Below are 14,241 nucleotides of genomic sequence, written 5' to 3'. Positions count from 1 at the left end.
TCAAAAGGGACACTATTGGCTTTGGAGCAGGACAATCCTTTTGTGCTCAAATGGACACAGAACCTCTTTGAGACCATTCCCTACCACGCCATTCCTCGAGATAACGCAAACATGTTTGCAAATATCTGCAAAATGTTTACTATAGAACATAGTTCTAGTCCAGAAAACCACCTTCTTGAGACCAACCAACGATGCCTACCATCTGCCTCCACAGTGTGAGTCCACCGCTTCTGTTCCCGCTTTCTGTCCTCCTCAGGGGGCCGTGAACAGGTCGTCTCCTGCTTGCACTACGGCTGTGGTTCACTGGCCTGGACAGGTCTTTTAAGTCAGTCCTAGGCCTGCTGCTCCTCGAGACATTTCACATTAATGGTGGGAGAAGAGCTCCCATTCTTAGTCTATTACTAGGCCCCAACTATGGCCTGGATCCTGGGCTATATAGAGTCCTAGTGGCCTCAGGGACAGAATACACACTCAGCCCTGCTCTCCCTGGATTTGGACTCACAGACTTCAATGTCGTGCTTCCTGTGGAATGAAGGCCTCCTTCACCCTGTGTGCCCCTGGCCTGCTAGAGAGGTGTGCTGATCTGCTAGAGTAGTCACAGCTGGGTGTGTGGGAAAAGCCCAGGACCTAGGATGGCTCCTGGTGAGGATAGGGAAATCAGAGGCAGAGGCAAGGTGGAAAAGATGCTTCCTTATAACAAGCTCCTCAGGCTCAAGACAGCATGGGGTAAACCCAGCTGCTGTGAATGGCGGAGCAAACGCAGTAGGGTGATGTTTTGGTTGACTGAGTTCCCATCTAGAGCCCTATAATGGATTTAACCATCTACATGTGGGACCATTCTAGGGAACATGCCTCCCTGAGCGGTCCTCAGTGGATAGTGGATCTGTCAAAGTGGTCGCACGGTGTACTTCCCTTCTCTTGGGTAGATTCCCTCATGAGAGATTGGCTGGAAAACCAAACTCTAGGATAGAGTCCCTCCAATTAGACCAGCGTATGAGGCTCTAAATCACACAGTCTTTACAACAGAAGGCCACCAAGAACCACCCCCGCAGATGGCAGGGCAGGTTATCACAAGGGTGAAAATGGCGAGCATGTTTGCAAGTCTTATCTGATAAGCAACTAGTATCTAGAAAATATAAAGAACTCCTACAGCACCAAAGAGACAAATAACCCAGTTGAAAAAATGGACAAAAAATCTGAGTACATTTCTCCAAAGAGGATATACAAATGGCCAATAAGCACATGAAAAGACGCTCAACATCATTAATCATCAGAGAAATACAACCAAAATCACAATGGGATACCACTTGATACCCCCTAGGATGGCTATAATAAAACAGACAGACAATAACTGTTGGCAAGAATGTACAGAAACAGGAAGCCACATCCATTGCTGGTGGAAATATAAAATGGTGCAACCACGGTGGAAAAGTCTGGCAGGCCCTCAAAAGGGTAAAGAGTTACCAAACGAGCCAGCAATCCCACTCCTAGGTATATCATCAAGAGAAATAAAAATACATGTTCACACAAAAATACGTACATGGATATTCAGAGGATTATTCATACCTGCCAGAAAGTGGAAATAACCTAAACGTCCATCGACTGATGATGGACGAAACATAGTGTATCCTTACAATACGATGGTATTAGGCAACATAGAATAAAGTTCTGATACGTGTTAAAACCCGGATAACACAAAAGGTCACTTATAGGCTTCCACTGGTATGAAATGTCCAGAGTAGACAAACTTATAGAAAGTTAGTGGCTGCCAGGGCTGGGAGGAGGCGGAAAGAGGTAGTGACCACTAGTGACCACTAATGGGAACAGGGTTTCTCTCTGGGGTGATAAAACATTCTGTAATTGGTAGTGATGGTTGTACAATGCTGGGAATATAATGAAAACCACTCTAGAGTCGTTTTAGAAGGCGCCGCTGAGGTTTTCCTGACGCGAAGAGGAGATGCATGGAAGGTTCAGGAGTTTTGTTTTTAAATATAAACCTTGCATATTCAAGTCGTACTCCCACAACACACGTGTTGTGGTTAAATGGAGTTTGCTTCACAAGTCCTCTGGGACACACAGCTGCGTCGAACACCCCACCCCCACCCCCCGAGGGAGACAGAGCTTCACACAGGCATAAAACACATCTGGGGGTGGGGGCCGGGAGCCAGGTAACGGTGGCCAGGCTGCTCTTCCCAGACAGTGCATTTATCACAGTGTTTTATGTATGTGATAATGGGCAGATTTCTTGGCCACTGCAGCACATTTCAAATGGAATGATACATTTTCATTTTAAATCAGACTCACAGAGCCATAATTTTTAGGCAGATAAAAATAGACAAGTATAGAGGCTGAGGGCGGGACGAGGGACCTCCAGAGAGCAGCCGTCGGCCCGCCACCCCGAGTGCGTCCTCTCGGGCTGGCTGGGCTTGGGGGAGGCATTAGGCACGTGTTCGCTTCAGAACAGGGCTAAGCATCCTGTGCCCAGGGCATCAGTAGGCTGGATGCTGGAACTTGGCCTGAAATCGTGGCTGCAAAGGGCTGCCCTCTGCATGGGCTCCTGGGGAAGTGGCCTCCGGACATTTCATCACAAGTCCTTGAGACCCTGGGCCATGCGTTTCTTTCCTCTTTGGCATTTTCTTCCCTGGAAAGAGTTGGCATGTGCCCTTTGGCCACTTAAGTTGGAGAAATGTAGGAAAATGTTCTGAGTTGTAATCCCCCCTCATCAAAGAAGCCACTGAAGTTTCCTTGGACAACAGCTCTGCAAAACTGTGGTCACTTGACAAGCTAAAGCAAGTGAAATCACGTTGCTGTCTTGAGTCTTAGCACCATGGAGGCAAATTCTTTCTGAGAGGACTCCCCAGTCTGCTCAGGTCCCTCCGGGCTCACAAACGTGTCCCAGAGTCAGGCTAACAAAATGACTGCTCGGCTCTACATTCCTTCAAAAGCTAACACCTTGATGGGTACACAGGTGTACCACCTTGCTTGCTTTATCCCCAGATATAGCAGACACCCCAACCTCCAGGATGAAGCAGTAAGGGAGATGTTGAAGCAGTGAGGTCACTCCAAATGCTTACCATGACTGGCAGGTGCATCAGGCGATGTGCGGAGTCACAAGATTACAGGTGGGGTAGCTTTGCCCCCCAGCCCTCTCCCCACCGCTCACCTTTCAAAGGAAGGCCATCCTGGGTGTTGTGGCTCTGGGAGAGGGGATTAGCATCGAAATGAAATAATATGGATGATTCAGGTCTATCTCAACACTAACAAAAGTGCCATAAAACCATGGCGCCTCTTTCCAAAAGATAATACTTCAAATGGCCGTTTGGGGAGGGAATCTTCCCTTTGAGCCTTCAGCAAAATCTGCTAAGTCAGCAAAGGTAAGGCAGCACTGTGGACCTAAGCCCAAACGTGTAAATCACAGGTTTAGGTAACATTTTCCGTGGAGCAGAAAATACCAGCTTTTCCTTCCCTCCCTACACTCTCCACAATACTTGCAATTAGGAAAACAAAAGGTACAGATGCCCTTGCGATTAGCTGGTAGAAAGAAGTGTGAATCAACTAGGGAGGCAGAAAAGACACCCATCGGCTGCCCCGTAAGAGGCGAGTCTGTGGGCATCTCAACGTTGCGGGTGACACTGATTGCAACCAGCTGGAACGAACGGCAGGAGAGGTCTAAAGACTTGGAAGCAGCGGGCTCTCTCAGCGGCCGAGGGAGAGGTGGTCTGGATGAGAAGAAAAGCCTATCTGGCATGCTAAAACTGGAAGACGGAACAGGAAGAATGAATGAGGACTGACTGGCAGAGAAGGTCTCTTCCCGGATCACTGGGCAGGAGAACTTCTCGTCCCTTCTGTGCCTGGACATGGCACTGCTCCCGGGCTGGCGGGATCCTCCCGCTGCCTCCCCACCCATCCGAAGCCTCCTCACCCTTCAAGGCCCCACCTCAACCTCACCTCCTCCATGAAGCCACATTTCCTTCCAAACTTGGCCTAATTCTATGTTGCTCTCTGTTTTAGGTTTTTATCCCTTCTCCTAGACTGTGACTCCTGACGGGCTGAGGTCATGACCTAGATCCTTGATTGCCTCCCGGCTATCGGCACAGAGCTAGAAGCTGGACAGGGGAGGAGATGTGGAGCGGGCGGCCAGGTTAACAGGAGAGGAGACATGAAGGCAAGAACACGTTCTCATTCTACAGAAGCTCAGGTAAGACCACAGGAGTAAAACCCTGTCCCTTTTCCCTCTTCCACCTCTTCTAACAGAGGATTCTGTACCGCACCAGCAACCCGGCAGGAGTGTGGGTGGGACATGTGGTCACTCGGATTTCACCACGAGGCTGCAAGTTCAGTGGGTGAATCCGAGGCGGCAGAGATGCACGGCGACCTCGGCCTAAAGCATCGTCTAGAGCTAGTTGCATTGGACCCAGACTCCTGGCTTTTCCTTGATGGTCTCCAAGACAAGAGGTTCACACCCTCTGAAAAGCGCTCGTCTTACTATCAAACAACTCATTGTTTTAGAAAGTTCTTGGCAAAACAGGTGACTCCTGACATCCTGAGATGGATCCCCCCAGTTTCAGCTGCCCTAGAGTATCTCATTTTCACACGCTTCCCTGGTTTCTTCTCCCCTGGAGTGGCAGGGTCCCAACGTTCACGCCTCCTGCTTGACAAGCCCCCCAGCAGCACCAGTTATGTGACAGACAGAGATGAGCACCTGGGCTCCTCGGCTCACCTGGAGGCCTCTGTGCTGCAAAGCACATGGCTGTGAGGACCCGTGATCCCGAAGGTTCTTGCACAAGGACCCTCAACAGCTGAACATGGGACATCTCAGCTCCAGTTTCGACAGACTTTAGGTAATTCTTAGACCCGCCTTTTCAATTCCTTAGAGAACTTTGGAATGCTCTTTTGAGGTGACCAGGCACATCAGACACAAAAATAAACATTTCTAGCATAGGCCTGTTTTATCCTGATAATTACATCCATAAGGATGCAGTTTCTTGCTCATATCTAATGAGTGATAAACATGTTATTAAATGCTTAGGTGCCTGCAACGTGTGGAGGACTTTAGATGCATTATGTCTTTCAATTCAATCACCTATGATGGAACTACTTCGTGATAAGGGAACCCAGGCTCGGAGATCGACTCGCTTGAGGTTACCTAGCCAAGGAGGATGGGAGCGGACCACGCAAGCCAGACCAGACTCCAAAGGCCAAGGGTTCAACCACAGGCTCTTCTGGCTCTAGCCCAGGCCACACATAGTTCTGCAGTCTGGATTTCTATTTACAAATGGGGGCCGGCAGGGTGCAGTTTTACTCCAAGCCTCAGGTCTGGGCCCAGCCCCAGGGAGCAGACAGAAAACCCTACCCTTGCTCTTCTCTCCTCTGATCCCCCTGTTTGGATGGCACCACCTCACCGACATGAGCAGTCAGATGCTTGGCAACAAGCATGCAGCCGGGCAGAGGAAGGGGGGTTCTAAGTCCTCACTCAACCCCGGCCACAGTGACCTTGAGCAGTTCACTTCCTTCTGTGGGCCTCATTAGCAAAAGTGTTTTACATCATGACGCAGCCATGTCTATATATAAAGCTGAAGTGAGCTCACTAATACCCTTTCTACCACAAATTGCCATCTTCTATTTTCCATCCCGGGTCATTTTATTAAATAAGATGCCGGTCATGACCCATTATATTGATTTCCTGACCCATTAACGGGTTGCAAAGCAATTCTGAGAAACAATGGACTGAAGATGGTAGACTACAGACTTTTTGGGGGACGCCAGCAGATAGGGGAGCAGAAGCAGGGGTGGAGCCTGGCTGCCTGGGGAGCACGCTCTGAGAAGCAGCGGCTAGGCAGCTCCCTAAGGTCCTTGCCACGTTTGTAAGTTGTATGAACCCCGTCGGATCTGAATGCTGTGCTTGGAGCAGCCACTGGAAGTTGATCCAATTGGCTAGACCACAGTTCTTTGAACTCAAGACAAAGCTACTGTGCCCGTGGCCTGAGCCCCATTCCCTCAATCAAAACATGGATGCCGGGCCCTGCAGGGCAGACAGGGAGAAGGCAGGCCAGAGCCCTCACCTGAGAAGGGTAAGCATGGCTCACCTCCTTCATCATGGAGTTGTCAGCCATTTGTGTTCAGACCCCAGGCGCTCGGGAAAGGAGATGTAGCCCCAGGACACTCCCTGTCTTTCTCCTGAGCAGGGAGAGACTTGGTTGAAAGAAAACACAAACAGTCTTCCACTCTGGCCAGAGCAGATCGTTCTGAACAATGCTCCAACCTGCTGGGTTTTGTAAAAGCTGCCTGGGGGTTCCAGATTAGTGGCAGTTCTTGTGCTCTCCGCGTCAAATGCAAACTCCTAATTCCATCACTTATTTCCTTCCTGGGTCTAACGTTTGGGAGCTGCTGCTGGTTACATGGCTGCATGGTCAAAACCTGTTGCTATGAAGGCATTCCTCCACCACAGTGGCCAAGTTCCAGCTGGAGATGGCGGGGAGGGAGGCCTGGCCCGCACGTCCTCCTCCCAATTTCCAGCTCCCTCCACCTCCTGACACATACGGGACTTCCAAGGACAGGGGTCCCTGGGGAAAACACCATGCGCTCTGGGCTACTACACTGGCTCAGCTCAGCTCACGGCAGAGGACACCTGGTCTGTGAGATGCTGGTATGCAGTATGACCTCACGAGAGCTAACAGGTCCCTATCCACACCTCACTCCTACTTCAAGCAAGCATCTAGAAAAGATCCAGTCTTGACATAGCTTCAACAGACTCTAGGTGGCTCAAGGACATATCCACAGAGCAAATTAGATCTTGATAGTGGTTTCTGAAATTCAAGATTGTATTTTCCATCACAGATTTGATTCTATTTTTAAAGGTAAAGGGGTCCACTGACAAATGGATGGATAAACAAAAAGTGGTCTACGCATACAATGGAATAGTATTCAGCCACAAAAAGGAAATTCTGACCCATGCTACGTGGGGGAGCCTTAAAGATATTAGACTAAGTGAAAGAAGCCAGTCACCACCACTGTAGGATTCCACGTATATGAAGGACGCAGTGTTGTCAAAAACAGACACAAAGTAGAACGGTGGCTTCCAACTGTTGGAGGGGGGAGGAAATGGGGATTTAGTGTTTAATGGGCACAGAGTTTCAGTTTTGCAAGATGAAAAGAGTTCCGGAGATGGGTGCACAAATAATGTACTTACCACCACCAAAATGTACACTTCAAAGTGATTCAGACAGTAAATAAGTGTATTTAACAATTAAAAAAAAAAAAAAAAAAGTAAAGGGAACGACGTGGGAGTGAAGAAGAAATCCCCTTTGGAGCTCTAGCTCGCCCCTCGCCCAGACCAGTGCCAATCTGAAATGGGAAAAGCTGCCCCAGAGGTTGCCACCATGGACTCCCATGCTTCCCAGGCCAAATGATATTCTCCTGTCAGCATCCTGCCTGGGTCCTCAGTGTCCAGGAACTTTATGCAGGATGGGTCTCTGGCTGACAGCGTGGAAACAGGTTCCCTGGGGAGCCAGGCTCCGGCTGCCCCAGGAGGCGCGTGGCTAGTGGGCGCATTACCTGGACGGGTAGCCGGCCGCGCTGATTCGGATCGTCTCCAACACCCCGCACGCTCGGAGTTGCTGCACTGCTCTCTTCGGGTCAAAGCTGCAAAACAGTAAGACAAGCTGTGAGTGGCCATGCTGGCAAAGAAATGGATCAGGAGAGAGGGACAGAGGACTTCTTCCTGTACTGAGACACAGACCATCGCACACCTTGAGCACAAGGTCAGGGGCCAAGCACCGACAAAGGACACTGATTGGCAGGCGCATGAGCCATATCCGCACCCCAGTTCTGTGCACATTCTTGGTCTCACCTGGGATACGTCATCTTCTTCTTGGCATAACCATCCAAGACCCATTCATGCCTCCTCTCCAGAGCCTTCCCTTATTAGTTCCACCCATGGAGGTATCTGCGTTCAAAGGCCAAATCATATACACTCACCACAAGCAGTATTTGGCTCAGGAGTTAGAAGGGTGACTTTCGGGCCAGGCAGAGCTGGGTTTGAATTGTGACATGGTCACTCACCAGCTGCATGTGTCACCTCGGGAAGGCAATATCACCTCCTCGGGCCTTAGTATCCTCACCTATAAAATGGGGATAATAGTAGTGTCCCTTTTTTAGGGTTAGTGCAAAGATTAAACCTAACGGCCCAGGAAAGCAGTTGGACCAGCACCGGGGACAACATTAGCACACATGCATCGTTGCTGCTACCACTTCCTGGTTAAGATAAAGAAACTGATCTTCCCGTCTTCAGAGACCTGAGCCAGGTCTTCAACAACTCATGTGCCCTAAACTGCTGTTTAGCCCTGAAAACTGGGAAGTACTCCAACACGTACGTCGAATAGGACACTGTACAATCAGCAATCAGACGTGGTCTCGGCTAAGAGTCCCCGCCCTGGGAGAGAAGTGTATAGAAGTGCACAAAGCCGTAGGTGAGAACCATGGTGCTGTAAGAGGCCAGGGGGGAGAGTGGCCAGGGGTGGCTAGAGCAATCGGAACGGGGGTGGGGGGTGGGGTCTTCCTGGGGAAAGAACTCAGCTGAACTAATCTCTATAGTTTGGGCTGTTCCTCAGCTCAGTTTGAGCCCAGGGCCACAAGTCTTGCGCTCCTGCTCTGGGAACTGGGCGGCAGGCAGGGCTGAGGCTCAGATCCCCAGATCACGTTCATTGGCTGTAGCACATACCTCGGCCAAGCTGACAGGAGGCCTGTCTGCCCCATGGCGAGAGCTGGGCAGCTTTATCTCTAGGACACCAGGGGGCAGCCTCTTACCACCAGTGTCTGCCACCTCGCTGACAACTCTGGGAGTTTTCCCAGCAGCTAGGCCCACTCAGGATTCCGCAGGATGGATTACAGCTCCCCACCGGAGATTTGTCCTGCCTTCCCACCTCTCTGTATAAGCTGCTCAGCTCCCAGTACTAGCTGTTCTCCTACACCAAGGACCCAGCAGTCACTCGAGGCAGAGGCACTGGGTCCACAGGCACCTTCCAGGTGACTGAAGACCACGAGCTGACCTTGAGTCCAGGGACTCTCCGCGTTCCAGGTCAGCCCTGGGGCTCCCTGTCCTGGGAGACACCCACACTGTCCTCCAGGCCCGTGCCCCCTTGGCCTCCTGCTGTCCCCGAACCTGCCCAAGTCCTGCTACTTTGGACACCCAACTCCTCCAGGAAGTCCTCCTGATTACCCCAGTCCCACGGCACCCATGGCTCTTGAGTAAGGGACAACTGAGCACTAAAGTCTTCACAGTCCTGAGCAAGGCAGTGACTTCAGAGGAGTTAATTTCATTTTTTTTTTTTTTTTTAAACAGGCAAAAAGCTCCTCAGCAGAAGGTCTTATAGGATGAAAGAAAACCAAAGGAATATAGGTGAGGAGCCTCTGCGATACCTGGAGCCTCTCACTAGGATCATCCCCTCTGCAGCAGTTCTGAGCTATCGCCAGGACATAGCACAGCTCTGGGGTCCCAGAAAAACCTTAACCAATGTGCAGTGGTAGTGAGGAGTCTGAGAACATGGGGCACAAAGGCTGCTTGCAACCTGGAGTGACCCGAGGCAGCCTTGGGGACGCAGGCTCTGCTGCTCTCATCTCGAAGGTGGTCAGCTGGGCCCCAAGTTAGGAACTCACGGTGGGTGTGCTTGCGCTTCGGGGAAGGCATCCTGGGGGCTGCAGACCTCTCCCCCCGAGGCTCTCTGCACCTGTGCTCTCCAGGCTTGGGTCTGATTCAACCTGTGTGTGCCGGGGATGGGCAGCGTGCTTAGCAAGCACCTGTGACCCCTCGTCCTTTGTGGGCTGGGGGCCCACCTGCAGTCCTCCCCACTGCCCTGCTCACACGCGCACTTTCCTCCCGAGTCGGCAACGCTCTCTTCCCCGCGGGATGGGGGAAGAGAGCAAGGGCAAAGCAGAAAACTTGGTACGGCCACCAACACCTTATGCCACTCTGGGCAACGTTTCCTCTCTGTAGCTCCTTTTCCTCATTTATTCAACAGAAACTGAGAATATCTGCCCAAATAGAATTCACCGGTTGGTTGTAAGGACTAAGTGATAGAAAAGAAGACCACTATTAGGAAAAAACCAGCAGACACTGCACTAAAAAGATCTTGTCAGCCTCTTTCCCTGTTCATACCCCCCAGGGGATGTGTAAAGCCAGCCAGCCTTCTGTATCTTAAGCTTATCTCTTCGATGGTAAAGAAAGCTCACTGTCACCAGCATCTCTCCGTCAGCCTCCCTGCATGTGTTACCAGGTCCGCGGGAGTGGAAAAGCAGCTCCTCCCCCCCTATTAAATTTTGGAGGACCGTAGTGAGGACAAGCAACACTTAATTCTGGACTGAAAAAGTCACCAAAGATCTCTAGGGTCCAACCGCGGAAACACAGGGCTATACTTTCTCCTCCCAATCAATGTGCAGGCTCAGCAGAGCCGGCAGCTGAGAACTCGGCTCCCCTCAGCAGTCACGCGCCACTCCCCCAATTCTTGCCACACTGCCCCCTCCCACCCATCTCCAGGCTCTGTGGCGTGCTGCAGTCACACTCGAGGTCCCCGGGACTCCCAGGGTTGTCCACTTCTGAGCTCGGGGGACTGGCCCTCAGGAAACTGGCTAGTTCCTCCAACCAGCGATCCCAGGGGGATCACACTCCCCCAGGCCACCTCCTCCCTGCACACGTAAGCACCCCCCTGACCTCTCCGCTCCTGCAGCACTCCCACGCACCCTCTGGCAGTCACTTCTATGCTGTTGTCCGTGGTTAGCGACTGGCAACGCCTCAAGGATGAGGGACCTTTCTGTCATTCCACTTGTCCTCGCCCAGTGTCCAGTGAATAGTGGGTATGATAGATGTTTTTTGAATAAAGGAAGCAGCAGAGGGAAAAAGACTTTTCCAACAAGGGATGCTATCAAAGCACGTGGTGTAGGACAGCGGTCCTACACTGGGGGATGCGATTCTGTCCTCCAAGGAACACCTGGCAATCATAAAACACTTTTAGTTGTCACAGTGATGGGGATGCCACCAGAATACTACAGTGGACAGGACAGCCCCCCACAACAACATATTACCTGGCCCCAAATGCCAAGGATGCCAAGGTTGAGAAAGCAGTTGTAGGGGATGGGGTGGGGAGTTATACAGAACTTTCCTTCTGGAATTATATATACTTATCTTTTTTAAATAATATATTTTAAATAATGGTTATATATTTTACTCGTCAAAATTTTTATGCTTCTCACAAATCATCTACATCATCTCCTTGATTTCTTTCATCAGGATGATCTGCTTCAGCTACATTTAGCAGATGAAGAAAGGCGACGAATAGTATAGGGCTAACTTGTGGATCAGCCAAACAATCGGTTGTAGAGCCCACACTAGAATCCAGGTGCTCTGACCTGGTTCAGTATTCTCCCCACTTTATTAGGGCGATTTGGGTCCTGAAGGCAAAACATGGCCCATCAGGACTAGACAGTCATTCTGAAAGCCCCCAGCATCTCTCTTCATCTGGGAGGGGAGTTCCAGCAAGATAATCCAGAAGGTGGCAGGGCACCAGGTTCTGAGGAACTAACTGCACAAGGCCACAGGTGGTTGACGGCAGAGCTGGTACCCAGCCCTCAACTCTCCTCTCCGGGGTCCCTGCACGCCACTCCTGCCCTTCACACGTAATCGAAGTCTTTCACGCATGCTGCCCTTCTAATAGCCTCTTCTCCCGGAGTCAGCTGGTAAACAGATGTCACACAGGAGGAATTCCTAACCACTTCTCAGAAATTGGGAGGAAGGGAAAAGAGTCAACAACCAGCATGCTTCAAAGAAGGCGGACTCGGTGTTGTCTTCCTGACCTTTTTCAGCACAAGGTCCATCTGAGTGCAGGTCAAGCTTTATGAAATAACAGGAATGGCAGAGGGGAGTTCAGATATTCACTCAGACGGAGTTGCCAAAAGAAATTATATTTCCCAGAAAGAAATTATGCTAGGACCAAAAAGGAAGTCAGAAAGCTAGGAATGAAGTGCTTTAAAAACTTAGAAATATACCTCCTCTGACCAGAAGATACAGCTTGTGTGGTGGCTCAGGGCAATTGGAATAATGGGGCTGGGGAGGTAAGTGAGAGACTGTTCTAAAGACTTAGGGCAGTATTCCAGGCAAGTAACAGAGTCTATAGCAAGGTGAAAGAAGGAAGAGAAAAGGGAACCAAAATAACACATTTTCAAGCAGACTCCATGAGACTTTGACAATGACTGGACATTGGGGAATAAGGAAGAGGGAAGAATCAGGTGGAAGGGGGGGCGGGGGCAAGGAGTCTGATTTCAGACATGTTGAATGTGAATCAGCCAATGAAACCTCAGGAGGCATTCAAAAAGTCTGGTCTGGAATTTGGCAGAAACCAGAGATGAACAAAGACATTGAAGAGTCACTGCTATATAGATTTGGGTGGGGTCAACCGTGTGGGCGTGGATAGAATTGGAAGACGATATCCAAGATAGGGGAAGAATTTAGACCAGAGGAGGCTGAGGGGTGGGGTGGGGGAAGGTGAGTAGGTATGAATAACTCTGGAAGCTCAGTGGTAGAGGGGATGTGAGAAATAGGACCATCATGTCTCATCACTCAACACGTCATTTGAGGTCAAGGTTCCCCCATGGAAGACATCTTCTCTGACCACTCCAGCTATCCTGCTACCTCCGAATTGAATATTTGCTATGAGACACAGGTACATCTACATTTACACACTTTTATGTGGTTCTCTGATTCAGGAATGCACACTCAACACCACTGTAAACTCCGTGTGATTAGGGAACTATATCCTCTCATCCTCTCGCATCTTTCTAAACAGCAGACAGGTGGAACTTGGTAAATGTCTGTTGGCCTGTGTTTAGCACGTAAACCATCTGTGAAGTGTAAGATCAACTATTCATCCTGCTGCAGACCACCCCAACCCACTCTCTTCCACCTGAACTTTTAAGGAAACATGAAGAGGCCAGGCTTGATCAGCCTGACTGCAGCCGAGAGGCAGCTGGCCAATGCCCGCACAGGCACTTACTGGAAGGGGAGCTTCTCGTCGTTCGGTTTGATGCAGCGCACGTAGTGTGGTGTTGTGGCATTCAGGGTCTCCATGAGCAGATGCAGGGAGGTACGGAACTGGAGAGACAAGAGTCAGTGCCCAGTTATTTTTAACATTCTGCAGATGTATAATTAACAAAGAAATGCCCAGAGATTGGTGGTGATAGTTGTTGATACCGTTATCATCATCATGAATCCAGGAAGGACGGGACAAAATTCAGAGACCCGGGGTCAGATTCTCCCTGACACTCCTGCCTTGCTGTAGGTCCAAAATCAAGGCCCTGCCGCATTCAGGCATTAGGACTCTTTAAACCAAATGGGGGAGAGCCCAGCTGCTAACACATCTAACCCAGCATGCTAGATCGAATGAGATGAGAGGGGGTCAGTGCTAGGACACAGGACAGAAGTCATCACGGTGACTGGAAGCTGGTTATTCCTAAACCAGAGGCTGGGGAGCCCCAAATTCCAGTGCCTGGGTGTCCTGGAAGTTATGAGAGTAATGTGAAAAGTCTAGAACAGGCAAGTCCACTGCAAGAGAAAGGTTCGTGGCTGCTGGGCTGGACATAGAATCCCACGAAGATCCCGCAGAAGGGGCTTCAGTTTTCTAGTCCCCAGACTTCTTTAACCCAACCTGTGGATTCTAGGACCCTCCTGCCTCTTCTACCAGGTCTCTGTGGTCCTATTAGGGGAACTAAATGCACTGCTTGGGGCTATACTCATCCCCTTTCTCTTTTCGGTCTGTTCTCTCTAGAGAGGGCTTCCCAGTGTCCTTCTTCAAAGAGGACATAAGGACTGAGCTGGGGGCTGAGGCTGCAGATGAGGAGGCTGCTCTGGCCTCCCTCTGACTCTGCAGCCATCCTCCATCTGCAGACAGGCCGGCCTGGTCACGTGCATCCTGACCCACAGCGTCCTGCCAGAGGCTGACCTGGTGGCCCACAGTTTTCTTGTGCTCCTTGTTGGATGCTTTCAGGGGGGGTCTGGCGGAGCGAATGTTGATCTTTGAAGAAGAGCCCTTCCCAGATGTAGTGGTGGCAGGAACGGAGTCCTTGTCATCGTGAAACAAGTTAGCCACTAGTGGGAACTAGAAACAAAGACAGGAAGAACACTGAACACAAGATCTCTCGGACTTTCCAAGTAGCTTTCCAGTACATACCCAAGAGACCTGAAAACACACAACCATA

General features: G+C 50.5%; 1 protein-coding gene across 1 annotated transcript in view; it reads right to left on the bottom strand.

Moving 5' to 3' along the window:
- Window positions 1–14,241, bottom strand: part of MYO5B (myosin VB) — a 335,388-nt gene that overhangs the window by 75,769 nt on the left and 245,378 nt on the right. The window contains exons 16-18 of the mRNA XM_044920870.1: window positions 13,986–14,141; window positions 13,041–13,138; window positions 7,555–7,641 (exon numbers count right to left, since the gene is read on the bottom strand). Of these exons, the coding sequence (XP_044776805.1) occupies window positions 7,555–7,641; window positions 13,041–13,138; window positions 13,986–14,141 (341 nt within the window). The remainder of the gene's footprint in view (window positions 1–7,554; window positions 7,642–13,040; window positions 13,139–13,985; window positions 14,142–14,241) is intronic.

This window comes from Neomonachus schauinslandi, chromosome 14 (assembly GCF_002201575.2).
Source record: "Neomonachus schauinslandi chromosome 14, ASM220157v2, whole genome shotgun sequence".
Classification (NCBI taxonomy): Eukaryota; Metazoa; Chordata; class Mammalia; order Carnivora; family Phocidae; genus Neomonachus; species Neomonachus schauinslandi.
This window is presented reverse-complemented; position numbering and strand designations above follow the sequence as displayed.